The sequence below is a fragment of the Mandrillus leucophaeus genome, unplaced genomic scaffold (assembly GCF_000951045.1).
Source record: "Mandrillus leucophaeus isolate KB7577 unplaced genomic scaffold, Mleu.le_1.0 Scaffold338, whole genome shotgun sequence".
NCBI classification, from domain to species: domain Eukaryota; kingdom Metazoa; phylum Chordata; class Mammalia; order Primates; family Cercopithecidae; genus Mandrillus; species Mandrillus leucophaeus.
In genome coordinates, this window is record NW_012103565.1 from 162,986 (window position 1) to 184,487 (window position 21,502).

The 21,502-nt window shown below is 37.8% G+C and overlaps 1 protein-coding gene across 1 annotated transcript in view; it reads left to right on the top strand.

Moving 5' to 3' along the window:
- The window catches only part of LOC105545761 (phosphatidylinositol 3,4,5-trisphosphate 3-phosphatase TPTE2-like), an 87,556-nt gene that overhangs the window by 25,380 nt on the left and 40,674 nt on the right, over positions 1 to 21,502 (top strand). Inside the window, exons 7-12 of the mRNA XM_011988791.1 lie at positions 750 to 812; positions 8,194 to 8,244; positions 9,756 to 9,917; positions 18,969 to 19,068; positions 19,215 to 19,278; positions 20,020 to 20,084. Coding sequence (XP_011844181.1) covers positions 750 to 812; positions 8,194 to 8,244; positions 9,756 to 9,917; positions 18,969 to 19,068; positions 19,215 to 19,278; positions 20,020 to 20,084 — 505 coding nt within the window. The remainder of the gene's footprint in view (positions 1 to 749; positions 813 to 8,193; positions 8,245 to 9,755; positions 9,918 to 18,968; positions 19,069 to 19,214; positions 19,279 to 20,019; positions 20,085 to 21,502) is intronic.

Sequence of the window (21,502 nt, forward strand, 5' to 3'; positions counted from 1 at the left end):
TGAATAAAATGCTATCAAATGGCATCACATGTTACAGAGAAATCACTTGTGAAAGGAAGAGTCATTTGATACAGTGAAGTTCGTTGTTGTCTTATTTTAAGAAATTGCCTCAGCCACCAGAACCATTGACAACCATGACTCTGATCTGCCAGCAGCCATCAACATGGAGGCAACGCCCTCCACCAGCAAAAAGATCATGATTTGCTAAAGGCTCAGGTGATCATTAGCATATTTTAAACCAATAAAGTAGTTTTACATTGAGGTATGTACATAATTTTTTTAGACATAATGCCATTGCACACTTAACAGACTACAGTGTAGTATAATCATAACTTTTATATGCATAGGGAAACTAAAACATTTATGTGAGTCACTTGATGCAGTTTTTGCTTTATTGCATGGTCTAGAATGAAACCCACAATGTCTTTGCGATATGTCTATACACATTTATGTATTCTATAACTATATGTATTCTTTTATATATCTTTATATACATGTATAGAAAGAGAGAGAGAGAGAAAAGAAGAGAAAAATATGCAACATTCAGTGTTGGGAGTATCCATGAGAACAGAGTTTCTGGTTAATGATTGTAATTTTCCTTCTTAAATGTTAGGTCTTCCAGTGAGCTAAGTGGTGTTTACTATATCCTTTAGATTCCTGGAATTCTTGTTATTCAAATAAATTCTTCATCACTGTTTTGTGTAGCAAATATCTAATGATATATTTTTGCATTTTTTTGGTGGCTAAAGTGTGTCAGAACGACTTTCCAGGTTTGAAGATTATGAAAATGCTGAATATGTCGCTTCATATGAGTAAGTCAGTTTGAAGTCTGAAAGGAGGGAGCCATTGATGGATCTCTTTTCTTTAGTTAAACAGGGCTTACGCTGAGGCAAGAAGGAAAAAGGGAAACTGTGGAAGGATATCAAAATGCATGGGTGGGAGAGTATACCATATTTATTCCAACTGAATACTTAGACAAGTATTATTTTGGAAAAAAAAAACATCCATCCATTCAGGAATAAATGTTCTTCTAGCTTGAAAATGTAAAAGGTATCCTTAGAAGAAATTAACTTCATGAGAAGTTTTTTTATTTTAAAAGAAAACAGGAATGCAGAATGCTACTTACTCATCAATAGCGAACCTTTCTCATTTGTACTGGATCATGTGTGATTCCCAGTTTTGTAGATTTCACCTATGAGCAAATGGTATTGATAGCAAAAGCAAACATGTTTTGCTGACTAAAGACCTCTTTATGCTCATTGGGATTTTATTCTTCTCTGTTTCTAATCTCACTAGAGTACTGAGTACTTCCTATTGCACTGACCTGAAGGCATTTTACCATGCACTCACTGTAATGAAACAATACATTCTTAAACTGGCTTGTGCCTGAACTGCAGACATATTCAGGAGATTTTTCGTCTGCTTCTTTCTTGCCCAGTTGTGTAACCATTCACCAGCTTGTGTCAGTATTGGAGAGGAAGTACTGCCATAGAGGAAGTTAACTCATCATGGTTGTAAGCTGTTGGTGTCTAAACAAAGATTACATGGGAAACAGAGGGCAATACAAATAGTTCTTCAAATTACCCTGAGTTTTCATTTTCTAGAAATTTTTATCATGGGCCATCAATGAAGAATTCACGGCACCACTTAACTAAACTGTGTGTCTGCATACTAGCTATACATTTTCTGTAATGGAGCTGCCCAGGGCTGAGGGAAAACTAGACAGACTGAGCAAGGCAAGCATTTCCTTTTTCTTTCCCCACTCCAAACAAAATAAAGCAGGTTTTTGTTTTGTTTTATGTTTAAGTTACAAAGTCTCATTGCATAGACATAGGAGGAATTGGCAGTAGTCCCTGTGAGAATCACTGGTGTTTCATACCAGGGGGATGATCTTGGATTTAGAGTAAAAGCTGGAATCAGTGCTTGGCTTTGACATCATGTATTCATTCACCTGATACTCAACAAGTCACTAAACCTGTTTAACTTTTAGATTATTCAAATGTAAACTGGTTATAATGCTTTCTATGTAGTGGATATTGTACTGTAAAAAATTAGTAATAAAACTAAAATAACATGCAAAAACACTTTGAAAATTCTGTAGCTCTGTAAATAGGTTTTGTGCCAAAAACTGAAAACAACATAAGAGTTTATGAAAGGAAAATCAGAAAATACAATCAACAAACCTATCCACATTTAGTCATTCTTAAACTTTGATACATGAACTTCTAAGTTCTTTAAGCCTATACATTTTTATGTTTACAGATACAAGACCATACTTATATTCTTTTGTAAATAACTTTATTACTTAATGGCATCATGTCTATGTTTTCTTTTTAATGTATATTCATGTGCACTTACAACATTATTTGTAATAGTTGTGTAATACTGCGTGGTGTAGATGTGTTATAATTCATTTAATAGATATTGCTGAACAATTACGTTTTTTACAAGTTTTAACTGTTACAGAAAATGAATATATTTGAGGCTAAATCTTTGTATATTGTTGGTTATTTGTTTATTACAAATTCTCAGAAGTGGAAATCCTGTATCAAAGGGAATGCTTGTGACGCTATTGATATTGGTATGTGCTTGAACATCAAGATGCAAAAGTGTACATTTCTCTCCTCCAGTACTTACTGCTAGCCATCATTGATTTCTTTGATATTAGTAAATATGTTTGTTCTAATGCACATTCCTTGACATACCTTCATTTATGCTTTTTTCAGTTAATATTTCATCATTTCCAAACTACCTTTGCCCAATTAAAATTGGGGTGCTTTTCTGTCTTCAGACTGAAAAGTTAAATCTGTTGATCCTTTTTCTATTTTATGTAATACAAGTAATTTCTCCTAGGTTGTCTTGCTTTTCACTATATAAAAGTGTTTAATCTTCATATAATCCAATGTACCTGTTCTTTTCTTTGTGATTCATGCCTTTAATATTATTCTCAGAAAAAAAAATCCAAAGTTGAATTCAAAGCACAAATATTAACTATGACCTTCTTTACCCCAAGATTTTAAATATATTCACCAAGATTTCTGTTTTGAATTCATTTTCTTCATTTAAATAAAATAGCTGCCCTGAATTTACTTTGTCTTAAGGTATAACGTGTAGAAATTTACTTTTCTCCTGTGTGACGAATAGTTTTCACAGCATCAAAATGTCATCCCCCTGTATTGTGCTTACCCTGTTTTAGTGATCTAGAGTGAGAGCAGGAAGACCAGAGAGTCAGTACAGTGTTTTCAGTGCTTTGCATCATGGCCATCTCCATACTGCCAGTCTGTACCAGAGACAAATGTGTCCTGTGGGAGAGATAGCACCTGCCCTCAATACAAATCCCATTTCATTAAAAATGGTCTTGTTAATGTCTATCGGGAGAACCCGCTCCCAATGTTTAACGTGGGTTCTTTTCTATTTCCTCAGTGTCTCGGCTGGGTTGAGAAATAAAGGGAAAGAGCACAAGAGAGAGAAATTTAAAGCCAGGTGTCCGGGGGAGACATCACATATCGGCAGGATCCATGATGTTCCCCAAGCCGTAAAACCAGCAAGTTTTTATTAGCAATTTTCAAAAGGGGAGGGAGTGCACGAATAGGGTGTGGGTCACAGAGATCACATACTTCATAAGGTAATAAAATATCACAAAGCAAATGGAGGCAGGGCAGGATGACAGGACTACTGGATGAGGCGAAATTAAAATTGCTAATGAAGTGTCTGGCACGCATTGTCGTTGATAACATCTTCTCAGGAAACAGGGTTTGAGAGCAGACAACCTGTCTGACCAAAATGTATTAGGCGGGAATTTTCCTCCTCCTAATAAGCCTGGGAGCACTACAGGAGACGGGGGCTTATTTCATCCCTTGGGCTTCAACCACAAAAGACAGCACGCCTTAAAAGGGGCCATCTATAAGGCTACCTTAAGGGCGCATTTTCTTTCTCAGGGGTGTTCCTTGCTGAGAAAAAGAATTCAGCGATATTTCTCCAATTTGCTTTTGAAAGAGGAGAAATATAGCTCTGTTTTGTCTAGCTCACCAGCGGCCAGTTCAAAGTTACCTCTCTTGTTCCCTGAACATTGGTGTTATCCTGTTCTTTTTTTAAGATGCCCAGATTTCATATTGTTCAAACACACATGCTCTACAAACAGTTTGTGCAGTTGACACAATCACAGGGTCCTGAGGCAACATTCATCCTCCTCAGTTTATGAAGAAGATGACAGGATTAAGAGATTAAAGTAAAGACAGGCATAGGAAAACACAAGAGTATTGATTGGGGAAGTGATAAGTGTCCATGAAATCTTCACAATTTATGTTCAGAGATTACAGTAAAGACAGGTGTAAGAAATTATAAAAGTACTAATTTGGGGAACTAATAAATGTCCATGAAATCGTCACAATTTATGTTCTTCTGCCGCGGCTTCAGCTGGTCCCTCCGTTCAGGGTCCCTGACTTCCCGCAAAACGTGTCATGTAGCTTCCACCTTCTATTGATAAAAAATAAGTCATGGTCATAGTTAATATTTGTGCTTTGAATTCAACTTTGATATTAATATTGGAACTTTCAGTGTTTTAAGTTTAGTATCTCATATCTTTTTCTCATTTTTTTTTTCTGAGATGGAATCTGACTCTGTGGCCAGGCTGGAGTGCACTGGCGTGATATTGGCTCACTGCAACCTCCACCTCCCGGGTTCAAGCCATTCTTCTGACTCAGCCTCCCACATAGCTGGGACTACAGGTGTATACCACCATGCCCAGCTAATTTTTGGTATTTTTAGTAGAGATGGGGTTTCACCATGTCGGCTAGGATGGTCTCGATCTCTTGACCTCGTGATCCACCCGCCTCGGCCTCCCAAAGTGCTGGGATTACAGGCGTGAGCCACTGCGCCCAGCCTCTATCTCTTTATTTTTAAACTGTCATTTCAATTTAGTTTTTGTCTCTTGTGTATAGCATGTATTGCCTTTAATTTTAAAGTTATCTGAGAGTATTTCTCAATATGGAAGATGAGAGTAATATGTCTGTATTTATGATTTCTGGTATGTTTGGCTTTATTATCTTACTTTTTCTTTATGAAAAATACTTTGATATTTTCTTTTTAAATTTGCTAGTAATTGATTTGTTTTTATCCCTTTCATTTTTTACTGATATGCAAGTCAGAAGCCCATTTCTAGTCTATCAATGTTTATATTTAAATATTTAGAAAACATAATTATACCATTTTTCTCCATCAATATCAAGAATAAAACTGGACTTGTACTTGTAAAAGATAGGAAATGCAATCTGCCTTTACTTCTATCTTCTTCCAAACCTTGAATCCTAGTGTAATAATGCCGAAAATTTAAATCAATACTATTATTGGTAATTTTATATTGTCTTTACTTTTACAATCATTTATTTACATTTTCACGTACTACATTTTTATGCTACATTACCAGATTTATTTAGACTTACTTCTGAGTTTATATTATTTACCATCTTTTCTCTATAAGTCATCTTCCTTATTTCTATGTTCTTCATTTTGATTCATTGCTCAGCTGACTCAAGCACTTTGAGTAATTGTTTTTAGGAAAGGTACATAGAGGCTATGCTTTGAGTTGTTGCATGTTGGAGTGTCTGTCTGTTGCTCTCAAATGTCAATGGTATTTTTCCTGGATACAGATTTATTGAGTCATAGCTATTTCCCTGCAAACTCTGCACGTAACTGCTTGAAGCTGCATTTACATAATACACTTTTTAAACCAAAAAAGTCTCAATTGTATGTTTACTTGGTATAGTTTCAGGGGACACTGAAACAGATTGAAGGGGCTTCAACTACCCAAGCTGCTCCTTCATGCCTTCATGATCTGTCAAGCTTGGTTCTGTATGGTCATATTGTCAAGTGAATTCAGATTGATGACATTTCCTTGATACCCAGAGATCCAGTAGGCTGTGTGGGATCAGAGGTTCTTGTAAGAGAATGGCAACTTCAGGAAAGAATTCGCCCCTTTTGGCCAATTGATCCTCTGTCTACATCAGCCTTAACTTTCTAAGCCTGGGGAGAGGTGGTGGGTCCAGGTGGAGGAGGGGAAGTTTAGAAGGATTGAGGATTTCCTTTATCTCAGATTAACATCATTCGTCAAAGACCAATTTTGTTTTTTTAACTTTTATTTTAGGTTTGGAGGTACGTGTGAAAGTTTGTTACATAGGTAAACACATGTCAGGGAGGTTTGTTTTACATATTATTTCATCACCCAGGTATTAAGCTCAGTACCCAAATAGTGATCTTTTTTGCTTGTCTCTCTCCTCCTACCCTCCCTGCTTCAGTAGACCCCAGTGTTTGTTTCCCTCCTTGTGTTCTTACATCCTTATCATTTAGCTACCACTTACAGACGAGAACATTCAGTGTTTGATTTTCACTTTCTGCACTAGTTTGCTAAGGATAATTGCCTCTAGCTCCATCCACATTCCCACAAGAGACATGATCTCATTCTCTTTTTTTTTTTTGAGTCAGAGTCTCGCTCTGTCACCCAGGCTGGAGTGCAGTGGCACAATCTCAGCTCACTGCAAGCTCTGCCTCCCGCATTCATGCCGTTCTCCTGCCTCAGCCTCCCAAGTCGCTGGGACTACAGGTGCCTGCCACCACACCCGGCTAATTTATTTTGTATTTTTAGTAGAGACAGGGTTTCACTGTGTTAGCCAGCGTGGTCTCTATCTCCTGACGTCGTGATCTGCCCACCTCAGCCTTCCAAAGTGCTGGGATTACAGGTGTGAGCCACCGTGCCCAGCTGATCTCATTCTTTTTTATGGCTGCATAGTATTCCAGGGTGTATATGTACCACATTTGCTTTATCCAATCTGTCATTGATGGGTACTTGTGTTGATTCCATGTCTTTACTATTGTAAATAGTGCTGCAGTGAACATTTACATGCATATGTCTTTACGGTAGAATGATTTCTATTCCTCTGGGTATATACTAGGTAATGGGATTGCTCAGTCAAATAGTAGTTCTGCTTTTAGCTCTTCGAGGTATCCCCACACTGCTTTTTACAATGGTTGAACTAATTCACACTCCCACCAACATTGTATAAGTGTTCCCTTTTTTCTGCAACCTAGCCAGCATCTGTTATTTTTTGACTCTTTAATAATAGCCATTCTGACTATTGTCTGGTATGAAATGGCATCTCATGTGGTTTTGATTTGCATTTCTCTAATCTGTGATATTGAGCTATTTTTCGTATGCTTCTTGGCCACATGTATGTCTTCTTTTGAGAAATGTCTGTTCATGTCAAAGGCCAATTTTGGCAGTGCCCCAGTTCTCAGTATCTGTCCTCTTTGTTCTCCAGTCTTAGGCACAGACTGGGAGCATTGTTTTAGGATTCATGCCTCTCACGGTGAAATTTGAGTCCTGTGTTGGAGGCTTCAGTATGATAGAAACTTCCTGAAGGGTTTTCCTACTGATGCTGCTATGTCGGAGGCTTCTCCTCCTAAAGAGCCTCCAAAGTAGGCGGCTTCAGTAAGGACAAAAAATTGTTCCTTATTAGCTACCTTGTCTTCAGCCATAAGGTAAAATGAGGCATTACTGGAGGCTCCATCAAGCAGGTTCTCCTTTCTTGGATTAATGGAAGGAGCCCAGTCTTTTGGGTGTTTCTCCTTTGAAGTATATCTTACTGAAATGTCTTACTTCTGCAGATCATATGCAACCTCAAATGCAGCTCTCACTAATGTGTATCTGTTCACTAGGTGTCTAGTCTCAAAGAGATGACAAGAGCATCATTTACTCCCTATGCTCATCCTTGAAATACCTTACTTTATTGCTGTGGAAACTGAGATCTGGCCAAAGTTTGATGACTTGCCCAGGCTGGCATTAAAATACAGTTCTCTTCTACCACTCTTTTCTGTTTTCATGCTATATTCCTTGAGTTGATGACCACAAGTTTAAGTTTAGTATTGCCATAAAGTTGGAGTTGGGGCTTTGCATGCAATGGAAACATTACGAAACATCCAAAGTTTACCGTCTTATTCACATATATTCTGGATAGGAAAGTAAAATACTCAGGGAACAGAAAGGATAACATTTTAGTTTTTATTAAAAAGCATTTTGTTATATAACTTCTGAATAATTGTCTTTTAACATTATATTTATAAAGGCCTTTGTTTTTTGGTTAAATTTATGATATAGGTTAGAAGAAACCTGATTAATTTTATTTTTGCTTTTTTTTGCAGCAACAAGATTAAGAAAATTGTTCATTCAATTGTATCATCCTTTGCAATTGGGTATGTGAGACATAGAAAACACCATGTATAAAATATACCTGAGACTTAATGCATAAAAAACACCACGTATTAAATATATCTGAGACTTGGCCGGGTGCAGTAGCTCACGCCTGTAAACCCAGCACTCTGGGAGGCTGAGACGGGCAGATCACCTGAAATCAGGAGTTCAAGACCAGCCTGGCTAACATGGTGAAACCCTGTCTCTATTAAAAATACAAAAATTAGCCGGGCATGATGGCGGGTGCCTGTAATCCCAGCTACTCGGGAGGCCTAGGTGGAAGAATCGCTTGAATCTGGGAGGCGGAGATTGCAGTGAGCCGAGATCACGCTATTGCACTGCAGCCCGGGTGACAGAGCGAGATGTATATATATATACTTAGTATTTCAATGAGAAAGACCGAAATAAAAAACAAAACCAAAAAGCATTTCCTGTTCATCAGTTGCTAAGTAGCTATGTGCCCCATCTAATGTAAACTAATTTATCATGGAAGTTTGGTTTAAGCTCGACTTTAAGACTTGCAAAGAAATGGCTTTTGCCTAAGATTAATAGTAACATATTAATATTATTTTTCTTCCATCTGCACAAGTAAAGTTAATGAAAATCGAGTGTTAAAATTCTATAATTATAAGTAACGTGTTTTATTAAGTACCTTATACATCCAGAATTACTCTTTAATTATGGAAACAATTTACTTAGACTCTTCTCTACATAAGAGTAAGATTTCATACTATGATATAGAGTTATTCAATATGATATAGATTTACACAATATAATTGTTTCCTTATGAATTAATGATAACTTGAGCTGCAACTTTTTGAAAAGTACTTTGAAGATGAATTCATCTTCATAGATTAGGCAAATAATGTAAACAATTTATGGGGAATGTATTTAGAATATGTAACAGCAAGTTTCAGGAGGTACTTTAGAGTTCAGTACTATAAATACGTATGGAATTGAATTCTTTCTCATGTACCCATCACTGTGCTAGAATCGTCCATAAATATGTAGTCATGTACTTGTTGAAAATGTCACTGACAAAAAACTTGGTCTTTTAAGAATGTATGTTACTCATGCTTTCATTTGGTTTTTATTAATAAATTCTTAAGAATTATCAAGATTGATAAGATTTTATTTTTTATGAGAAATGGGTATAAACTTCTTATGAAATTCTCAAATTTTAAGAAGAGTTTACAAACAGAGACAGGTAATTTTAATTCAGTTTTACTTTTCTCTCTTGAGGTGTTAGTGTGATGTTTCTACTATAAAAAGGCATGATAACATCTTGTGAAGTGGTTTGGTGGGAATTTTTTTTATTAAGAACTGCTTCTATTGGATGAAAACAGTGATGTTTCTAAGATTCTATAACAGTACAGTTTTTCCTGCCACTGGGCAGTTTAATACTAAATAATAACATTTTCGTACCCGATCATTGGCCTAAATATAGTATAACTATAGGGACACAAGCCCCTTTATCTTTGCTGTTATTTATTTATTTATTTATTTATTGTAGAATATTTGGAGTTTTCCTGATCTTATTGGATGTGGCTCTGATCTTTGCTGACCTAATTTTCACTGATAGCAACGTTTATATTCCTTTGGAGTATCGTTCTATTTCTCTAGCTATTGCCTTATTTTTTCTCATGGATGTTCTTCTTCGAGTATTTGTAGAAGGGTAAGTTTGATTATTTTGATAATGCATAAAGCTATTTTGTACTTTTCTAAGAAGCGCTTTGCGAGGCCAAGGCGGGTGGATCACGAGGTCAGGAGTTCGAGACCAACCTGGCCAAGATGGTGAAACCCTGTCTCTACTAAAAATACGAAAATCAGCTGGGTGTGGTGGCGGGAGCCTGTAATCCCAGCTACTCAGGAGGCTGAGGCAGGAGAATTGTTTGAACCCAGGAGGCAGAGGTTGCAGTGAGCCGAGATTGTGCCATTTCATTCCAGCCTGGGTGACAGGGTGAGACTCTGTCCCCCCCACCCCCCCTCAAATAAAGGAACAAGAGGATTCACCTCAAGCTGATTTAAAAGCCTTTGGGCCTTAGGAGAACCTTGGTGGTAGTCTGGCAGTACCCCCCATGGCCTGTGTTTGAGTTTGGTAGCCATAGATTGATGCTCCTCTGCTTTTGGAGAGGGGTGGAAAGAGTGGGGAGGACTGCATCTTGTGGTTTGAGTGACAGCTCAACCAGCTCAGCCATAGCACAATAAAACACCAGGTAGAATTATAAGTTTTTGATCTAGGCCCTGATTCCCAGCACCTTTGGACTCACCCGGAGCCTGGGAGAACTTGCCATCCTGAAGGGAAGGACACAGGCCTGGCTGTTTTTACCATGTGATGACCGTAGAGCCCCAGGGCTTCAGCAAACTTATGCAATAGCTAGGGAGTGGTTACAGCAGGTTTTGGGCAAGACCCAGTGCTGTGCTGGCTTCACATCCGACCTAATGCAGTCATAGTAGTGGTGGCCACAGGGGTGTTTGTGTCACGGTGAGTCAGAACAGAGAGGAAGACTCTGTTTGTTTGGGAGAAATTAAGGGAAGAGAACAAGACTCTCTTTTTGGTAACCCAGAGAATTATCCTGGATGTTGTCTAAGACCATTAAGGCAGTACCACATGAGTCTGCAAGAACTACGGAGTTTAGGAGGCTTGGGGTGCCCCCTAAAGCAGATACAACTTAGATCACAATAGCCAAGTTCTTTCCAATATCTGGAAAGCCTTCCCCAGAAAGATAGGTACAAATAAGTCCTGACAGTGAAAACTACGATAAATACCTAACTCTTCAATGCCTAGACACCAAAGGACATCTGCTACCATCAGCACTATCCAGGAAAACATGACCTCACCAAATGAACTCAATAAGACACCAGAGGCCAATCCTGGAGAAACAGATATGTGACCTTTCAGACAGAGAAATCAAAACAGCTGTGGTGAGGAAACTCAAAGAAATTTAAGATAACACAGAGAAAAAAATCATAACTCTGTTAGATAAGTTTAACAAAGATATAGAAATAATTTAAAATAATCAAGCAGAAATTCTGGAACCAAAGAATGTAATTGGCATACTGAAGAATGTATTAGAGTCTTTTAATAGCAGAATTGATGAAGCAGAAGAAAGAATTAATGAGCTTGAAGGCAGACTATTTCAAAATACACAGAGGAGACAAAGGAAAGAATAAAAAACAGTGAAGCATGCCTACAGAATCTAGAAAATAGCATCCAAAGGGCAAATCTAAGTGATATTGGCCTTAAAGAGGAGGTGTAGAGAGGGGGCGGTTAGAAAGTTTATTCAAAGGGATAGTAACAGAACTTCCCAAACCTACAGAAAGATATCAATATCCAAGTAGAAGAAAGTTATAAAATGCCAAGCAGATTTAACTCAAAGAAGACTACCTCAAGGCATTTAATAATCACACTCCCAAAGATCAAGGATAAAGAAAGGATCTTAAAAGCAGCAAGAGAAAAGAAACCAATAATATACAATGGAGTTACAATACAGCTGGCAGCAGACTTTTTAACAGAAATGTCTCAGGCCAGGAGAGAGTGGCATGATGTATTGAAAATGCTGAGGGAAACAAAACATTTACCCTAGTACAATATATTCAGTGAAAATATCCTTCAAAGTGAAGGAGAAATAAAGACTTTTCCACACAAGCAAAAGCTGAGGGATTTCATCAACACCAGACCTGTACTAGAAGAAATGCTAAAGGGAGTACTTCAGTCAGAAAGGCAAGGACATTAATGAGCAATAAGTAACTACCTGAAGGTGTAAACCTCACTGGTAATAGTAAATACACAGAAAAATAGAGAATGTTATAACACTAACTAGGGTGTATAAACTACTCTTATTCTAAGTAGAGAAATTAAACTATGAGCCAATCAAAAACATTAACTACAACAACTTTTCAAGACATAAATGTTATAATAAGATATAAATCAAAATAACAAATAGTTAAAAAGAAATGAGACTAAGTTGTAGAGTTTGTATTAGTTTTCTTATTACTTTTTTGTTTATGCAAACAGTGTTATTTTATAAGCTTAAAATAATGGGTTATAAGATAGTATTTGCAAGCCTCATGGTAACCTCAAACCAAAAAAATACAATGGATACACAAAAAATAAGAAACATGAAACTAAATTATATCACCAGAGAAAATTACCTTCACTAATGGAAGACAGGGAGGCAAGAAGGAAGAGAAGACTACAAAACAACCGGAAAACAATTAACAAAATGGCAAGAGTAAGTCCTTGCTTGTCAATAATAACATTGAATGTCAGCAGATTAAACTTTTCAATCAAAAGACAGAATGGCTGAATGGATGGAAAAACAAGACTTGGCCAGGTACGGTGGCTCACGCCTGTAATCCCAGCACTTTGGGGGGCTGAGGCAGGTGGATCACAGGGTCAAGAGATGAAGACAATCCTGGCCAACATGGTGAAACCCCATCTCTACTAAAAATACAAAAATTAGGTGGGCCTTGTGGTGCACACCTGTAGTCCCAGCTACTCAGGAGGCTGAGGCAGGAAAATCACTTGAACCCGGAAGACAGAGGTTGCAATGAGCTGAGATCATGCCACTGCACTCCAGCCTGGTAATGGAGCAAGACTCCACCTCAAAAATAAATAAATAAATGAAAGTAAAAACAAAAACAAAACGAAACAAAAAACACAAGACCCATCGATCTGTTGCCTATAAGAAACAGTCGTCTCCCATTAGTCTGAAAATAAACGAATGGAAAAATGTATTCCATTCCAGTAGAAACCGAAAAAGAGCAGGATTAGCTACCCTTGTATCAGATAAAATAGACTGCAAGACAAAAACGATAAGAAGACAAAAACGATAAGAAGAGACAAAGAATGTCACTATATAATGACAAAGGGATCAATTCAGCAAGAGGCTATAACAATTTTAAGTTATATTCATCCAGCATATATAGCCAATATATATACTGAGACTCGATAGCTTCCCTGCTGAATTCTGCTAAACATTTAAAGAAGAACAAATACCACTCCTGCTTAAAACTATTCCAAAAAGCAGAAGGAGATGAGGGAATACTTCCAAACTCATTCCACAAGGCCAGTATTACCCTGATACCAAAAGCAGACGAAGATGCATCAAAATAAGAAAGACAGGGAGCGGTGGCTCACACCTGCAATCCCAGCACTTTGGGAGGCTGGAGCAGGTGGATTACATGAAGTCAGGAGTTCAAGAGCAGCCTGGCCAATATGGTGAAACCCCGTCTCTACTGAAAATACAAAACTTAGCTGGGCATGGTGGTAGGTGCCTGTAATCCCACCTACTCAGGAGGCTGAAGCATGACAATCACTTGAACCTGGGAGGTGAAGGTTGCAGTGAGCCCAGATCACGACAGATGCACTCCAGCCTGTGTGACAGAGTGAGACTCTGCCTCCAAAAAAAAAGAAGACAACAGGTCACTATATCTGATGAATATTGATGCAAAAATCCTCAACAAGATACTAGAAAGCTGAATTCAACAATATACTGGAGAGATCATTCATCATGACAAATGGGATTTATCCCTGGGATGCAAGCATGGTTCAAAATATACAAATCAACCAAAGTGATACATCATATCAACATAATAAAGGATAAAAGTCATCATTTCAGTTAATGCTGAAAAAGTGCTTGATAAAATTCAACATTTCTTCATGATAAACACTCTAAAAAAAAACTGGGGCCGGGCGCGGTGGCTCAAGCTTGTAATCCCAGCACTTTGGGAGGCCGAGACGGGCAGATCACGAGGTCAAGAGATCGAGACCATCCTGGCTAACACGGTGAAACCCCGTCTCTACTAAAAAATACAAAAAACTAGCCGGGCAAGGTGGCGGGCATCTATAGTCCCAGCTACTTGGGAGGCTGAGGCAGGAGAATGGCGCAAACCCGGGAGACGGAGCTTGCAGTGAGCTGAGATCCGGCCACTGCACTCCAGCCTGGGCGACAGAGTGAGACTCTGTCTAAAAAAAAAAAAAACAAAAACAACAACAACAACAAAAAAAACTGGGTATAGAAGTAACACAGCTCAATATAATAAAAACCATATATGACAGACCCCCAGTCAGTATCACACTGAATGGGGAAAAATGGAAGAGCTTTCCTCTGAGATCTAGAACACAACTAGGATGCCCACTTTCACCAGTGTTATTCAACAGAGTACCAGAAGTCCTAGCTGGAGCAATCATAGAAGATAAAGAAATAAAGGGAATAAAAACAGAAATCTGAATTGGGAAGGAAGAAGTAAAATTATCCTTGTGTTTGCAGATGATATATTTTATTTGGAAAAAGCTAACGATTCCACAACAAAAAATATTTTCTACAACAAAAAATACTAGAATTGATAAATTCAATAAATTTGCAGGATACAAAATCAACATACAAAAATCAGTAGCATATTATATGCCAACAGTAAACCATCTGAAAAAGACTTTAAAAAAGTGATCCTATTTACAATAGCCACAAATAAAATTAAAAACCTAGGAGTTAACTTAACCAAAGAAGTGAAAGATCTTTATAATGACAACGATAAAACACTGATGAAAGAAATTGAAAAGGACACCACAAAATGGAAAGAGATTCCATGTTCATGAATTGGAAGAATCAATATTGTTAAAAAGACAATACTATCCAAAGCAATTTACGCATTGAATGCACTCCCTATCAAAATACCAATGACATTCTTCACAGAAACAGAAAAAACAATCCTAAAATTTATATGGAGCCACAAAAGACCCAGAATAACAGCTTTTCTAAGCAAAAAGAACAAAGCTGGAGGAATCATATTGCTTGACTTTAAATTATACTATAGAACTATAGTAACCAAAACAGCATGGCACTGGCATAGACACATAGACCAATGGAAAAGTATAGAGAACCCAGAAACAAATCCACACACCTATGGTGAACTCATTTTCAGTCAATGTGCCAACAACATACATTGAGGAAAAGGAAGTCTCTTCAACAAATGGTTCTGGGAAAACTGGATATCCACATGCAGAAAAATGTAACTAGACCCCTACCTCTCACCATATACAAAAATCAAATCAAAATGGATTAAAGACTTAAAGATAAGACCTCAAACTATGAAACTATAATAAGAGAACATCAGGAAGAATCTTCAGGACTTTGGTCTGAACAAAAATTTCTTGAGCAATATCCCACAAGCACAGGTAACCAAAACAAAAATGGACAAATGGCATCACATCAAGTTACAAAGCTTCTTCATAGCAAAGGAAACAATTAACAAAGTGAAGAAACAGGCCACAGAATGGGAGAAAATATTTGCAAAATACCCATCTAAGAAGGGATAAATAACCAGAATATATAAGGAGTTCCAACAACTCTATAGGGAAAAAAAATCTAATAATATGATTTTTTTAAATGAGCATAAGATTTGAATAGACATTTCTCAAAAGGAAACATACAGATGGTAAACAGGCATGTGAAGAGGTGCTTAACATTGATCATTAGAGAAATTCACAGTGTAGAAAACTACAGTTAGATATCATCTCACCCTGGCTAAAACGGCTTATATCCAAAAGTCAGGCAATAACAAATGCTGGCAAACGTGGAGATAAGAGAACCCTCATACACTGTTCATGGGACTGTAAATTAGTAGAACCACTATGGGGAACAGTTTGGAGGTTCCTTAAAAAAACTAAAAATAGAGCCACCATTTGATCCAGACATCCCACTGCTGGGTATATACCCACAAGAAAGGATATCAATACATAGAGGAGATAATCTGCATTCCCATGTTGGTTGTAGCACTGTTCACGAGAGCTAAGGTTTGGAAGCAACCTGTGTTCATCAACAGATGAATGGATAAAGAGAATAGTACATATACACAAGAGAGTATTATTTAGCTATACTTAGCTAATATTATTATTTAGCTATACTTAGCTATATTTAGCTAATGAGATCCTGCCTTTTGCAACAACATGGATGGAACTGGAGATCACTATGTTAACTGAAATAAGGCAGGCACAGAAAGACAAACATCACATGTTCTCACTTATTTGTGGGCTCTAAAAAGGATAACAGTTGAACTCATAGACATGAGTAGAAAGATGGTTATCAGAGGCTGCGAATGGTACTAGGAGTTTGGGGGTGGGGAGGTGGGGATGGTTAATGGGTATGAAAAAATAGAAAAAAAATGAATAACACCTACTATTTGCTAGCACAACAGGGTGACTATAGTCAATAATAATTGTACATTTTTAAATGATCGGAAGAGTGTAATTGGATTGTTTGTAACACAATGATAAATGCTTGAGGGGACAGAGATACCCCATCATCCATGATAAGGGTGGTTAATATGCATTTAGTTATATCTCTTACTATACTTAAATTGGCATATTGGTGCTTTAGTCATATATATATGTGTCAAATGATGAATATAAATTTATTGTTTGAAAAGTTCCCACGGATGTTATATTTTTCCCTTAGTCTACTCTAGAACATGCATTTTAAATAATTTATGAAACTAGAATTCTTAATGGGGATCAGTTAATAGTTTGTGGTCTTTAAATATTCCTGTCTCTCCTTGCAGGGGAGATGAACTCATATTTTTCCATTTTATATTACAGGAGACAGCATTATTTTTCTGATTTACTGAACATTTTAGATACTGCTATTACTGTGATTATCCTGCTGGTTGATGTCATTTACATTTTTTTTGACGTTAAGTTTCTTAAGGATGTTCCCAGGTATGAAATATAAGACTTACCTCTCTTAAAGTTTTTCATTTATTTTTTGTATTTTCTGTGGCTTTTATTCGATCTAATCTTTTCAACTTCAAATGGCCTATTTTATACCAAATATGTTGCTTTAAAATGAAATGTGTAGGTAAATTCCCACATAGGTTGAAACTGAAAGATTGTGGTATTTAGGGACCAGCAAAGAGTATACACACTAAGTACCAGTAATGGAATAAAAAAGATGGAGTAGCCAAAGAAGGGCTTTACCTCTTGTATTAACTTTAACTTCGCTACATTTTGAAGTTCTCATCAAATTCCCATTTGTATCATTTTTTGGCCTTTTGGCTACGATCAAGTGTGATATTCTTATTAGTTTAATATCTGATACATTAAAAAATTTGATATTAAAAACAATTCCCCTCTGTGCTTCAACTACAAATCCCTTACACATATGTTCTGTCTGGGTTTTTCCCACAGCCAAGAGGGAATTTATTTGAGCATATGCAAAATTTGAGTGACTTCAATCACGATTTTCTTTTCTTTTTTTTTTTTTTTCTTTTGAGATGGAGTCTCACTCTGTCGCCCAGGCTGGAGTTCAGTGGCATGATATCAGGCTCACTGCAACTTCTGCCTCCCCGGTTAAAGCGATTTTCCTGCCTCAGCCTCCCGAGTAGCTGGGATTACAGGCATGCACCACCATACCTGGCTAATTTTTGTATTTTTAGTAGAGACGAGTTTCACCATGTTGGTCAGGCTGGTCTTGAGCTCCTGACCTCAAGTGATCTGCCCACCTCGGCCTCCTAAAGTACTGGGATCACAAGCGTGAGCCACCGCGTCAAGCCTCAATCATGATGTTCTAAAAAATAGAAAACAGAACAGACACAGAAAACTAGGAGATGATATGTATAGCAACACAACAGTAGAGTTTTGCAGTATAGTTGCGGTAGAAACAAAGAAAGCTAAGGCAAAGTTAGAACTGCTGGGGATTAGGAAACTAAAGGGTGTATGAGGACCTGGTGACTCTCTCTTTTTTTTTTTTTCCTTTTTACTGTGACAGTGAGGAAAAGGGAAGAGCAAATGTATACTGGGATGTAGATGTTGGTGGCTTCCTAAGCTTGTTCATGGGTCAAATACCTGGTTTCTTTCTGTACCCCTAGAGTCCCTGGACTACAACTCAGGCACCAACTAAGCATGTTAAGTGATAGGCTTTTGGAGTTGTTTGAAAATCACCTCAGCCAGTGTGGTCCTCTGACTAGAAACCTCAGCATCACTTGAGAGCTTGCTAGAAATACAAGAAAAATACCTTAGGCCCCACCCCGGACCCACTGAATCAATATCTCTGGGACCCAGCAATCTGTAGCTTAACAGGTTTTTCCAGATGACTCTGATTTATGCATGCTCAAGCCAGAGAAGCACTAGTCCAGACCATCAGTTCTCTGCTTTGATATTTCTCATGGTAGGAGAGACACTAGCTAGCACACTTGGGAAGTATCTCAATCTGTTGCCTGCCTGATGTGCATTAGTAGCTGTAGTGAACCTCTGTTACAGATGGGAGTAACAAAGGTGAACAAGAATCCTCAATTTGTTTTGATGTGGAAAAACTGAAAATGCTAGTTTCAAATCCCAAAATTAAATTTACAAATTCTAAGACTCTATTGTTTCACTATCTCTCTAGACCAGAATTTTTCAATCTCAGCATTACTAACATTTTGGGCCAGATCATTATTGTCACAGGAGGGTGGTGAGCAGTTATATTCATTGCAGGATGTTTAGCAGAATTCCTGGCTTCTATTCATTAGATGGAAGTAGCACGTGCACGCGCGTGAATACACACACACATACACCAGTTGTGAAAACCAAAAGTGCCTCAAGACACTGTCAAATATCCCCCATGTAGGTGATTGAGGAAAGGAGGGAAAATTGTCCCTGGTTAACAACTGCTGCTCTAAACTTAATTTATATTCATAAAATTCTCTGTTTCTGATGCAAAAATTGATCTTTTAAATTTATTTTTAGATGGACACGTTTATTTCGACTTCTACGACTTATCATTCTGATAAGAGTTTTTCATCTGGCTCATCTAAAAAGACAACTTGGAAAGCTGATAAGAAGGCTGGTAAGTGGGTAAAACATGCTTATGATTCAGAAAAATATTTTGTGTTTTGGGACCCATTGGCAAGGGTTGATTTCTATACTGTATAATGCCCTTTATTTTTATGTTGATTTATGTTTCACAAACTAATAATGGTTTTAAACTCTCAGGTTTCAGGAAACAAAAGGCGATACAAAAGGGATGGATTTGACCTAGACCTCACTTATATTACTGGTTTGTGACACTTAACTGTTGATTTACTTAGATTAACTTCACTTTTTGTTGTAATTATATTTTTATTTTGTTTTTGCCTTGTCTAAGCCACATTCATTCAAAGTATTCTTTATTCATGAGGCTATATGCTATGCCACTGTGATAGTGTGACGTATTTGTGGTTTAACTCTGGCAAGGAAGATTTCCATGTCATCTCAATCCAGGACTACTCGATTGCAGCACAGGAACTTGAATGGATTTTCAGCTGACTCCATTTGAGTTTCAGTTTATTAAGTTCCAGTAGTTATCCTGAATCCCAAGGATCCCAGAGAGACTGCTTCTCTTCCTAGAACCCCAGAGAATGAGGTCCCAGCTTTGTAGATCTCAGGTTTTCTGAGTCAGAGGGCTACAAAGCACTTTGGGAGTTCCCACCATTACTGGTGCCCACAATTCTTGGATTTTCTTTGGTATTTAAGAAATAAATTCCAAGAACAGGGAGAACTTCAGACTGAGGCCAACATAAGTCCATGGCATATGATTTGAACTGGTGGAGTCTTATGAACACTGTGCCAGCTTAATGGTCATTATGTTGGATAATTTAACATGTTATCTTGATTATCCTGAGTATTAGCTCTTTTCTGTCAACCTCAATCTTAAAATTTATTTTTCTGTGAAAATGGAGTCTGATCATATAAAATTAATTTTTGTATGTTATTTTAAATCTATAATGATGTTTGTAATAGTGATGATTTTGACTTCCAGAACGTATTATCGCTATGTCGTTTCCATCTTCTGGAGGCCAGTCCTTGTATCGGAATCCGATTAAGGTACGGGTGTTTATCTTAAAAATACTCATTTCTCAATGATTGTAGACTGTGTAGTCAAAAGTTTAATATTGACCCAGAAATGTCAATATTCTTTCCAGAAGGTACTCTTTCAAGTAAAACAGTCATCATGGATTGATACCAGTTACAATTGTACCAGTGGTTACAAACCACCCCCAAACTTACTGGCTTATAACAGCAACTATTTATTTGGCTCATGATCCTATGGTTTGTGAATCTGAGATGGGCTTAACTGTTCAATTCTGTGCTCACAGGGAGGATTGCCTCTCTCAACTGAGCTCATTCACGCATCTGTGGGCAGCTACTGAGTCGTCTGAGCACTGGCTAGTCTAAAATGACTTGGCTGCCCTCAGCTGACAGAGCCACTGCATGCTCCATGCACCCCTCAAGGCCCATCCCATCTGGCACCCACTGCTGCCAACAGCCCCATCCGCCTGACCAGCAGAGCTGCCATATGCTGCATGCACTTCTAAGACCCTGAGGACTGGCCTGCCTGGTGCCCACCCTGCTGGTGGCACCACCATAGCACTAGCCAAGCCACTGCACCTAGCATGCATACCTCTAGGGCCTTAGAACTAATCTGACTGATGGCTCCCATCCCAAGAAAAGCCATACCACTGTCTCCACAAACACTCACCATCTAGGCCTCTGAGGCACTCAGAGACACCTCTAAATGCTGATTACAGCCAAAGAAGTCACATGAAGACTATATTACTGCAGCCACCTAGAACCAAAGTCAAATCACCCTACTCAATGAACACTAGGAGACAACTATTGGAAACAATATTTCTCTATGAAAGCTCTGTAACATTGGAAAAGGCACCTGTTCCACCAGATGTGCAAAAATCAATTTAGGACCACAAGAAACATAAAAAGCAAGGAAACATTACACCTCCAAAGAAACACAATAATTCCCCATTAACAGACCCTAAATGTTAACAGTATATCAAATGGCTAAGAAGCAATTTGAAATAATTATCTTAAGGAAGCTTTATGAGGTACAAGAGAATACAGATAGACAAATTTATGAAATTAGAAAAACAATTTATGGTCTTATGAGAAATTCAACAAAGATATAGATGTCATTAAAAACCAAACAGAGATCTTGGAGCTGAAGAATTTAAGGAATAAAATAAAAAATAATCAAGAGACCAGATGCAGTGGATCACTCCTGTTATCCCAGCAATTTGGGAGGTCAAGGCAGGTGGATCACTTGAGGCCAGGAGTTCAAGACAAGAGTGATTAACATGGCAAAATCCCATCTCTAAAAAATACAAAATTTAGTCAGGTGTGTTGGTGCATGCCTATAATCCCAGTTACTCGGGAGGCTGAGGCACAAGAATCGCTTGAACCCAGGAGGTGGAGGTTGCAGTGAGCTGAGATCATGCCACTGCACTCCA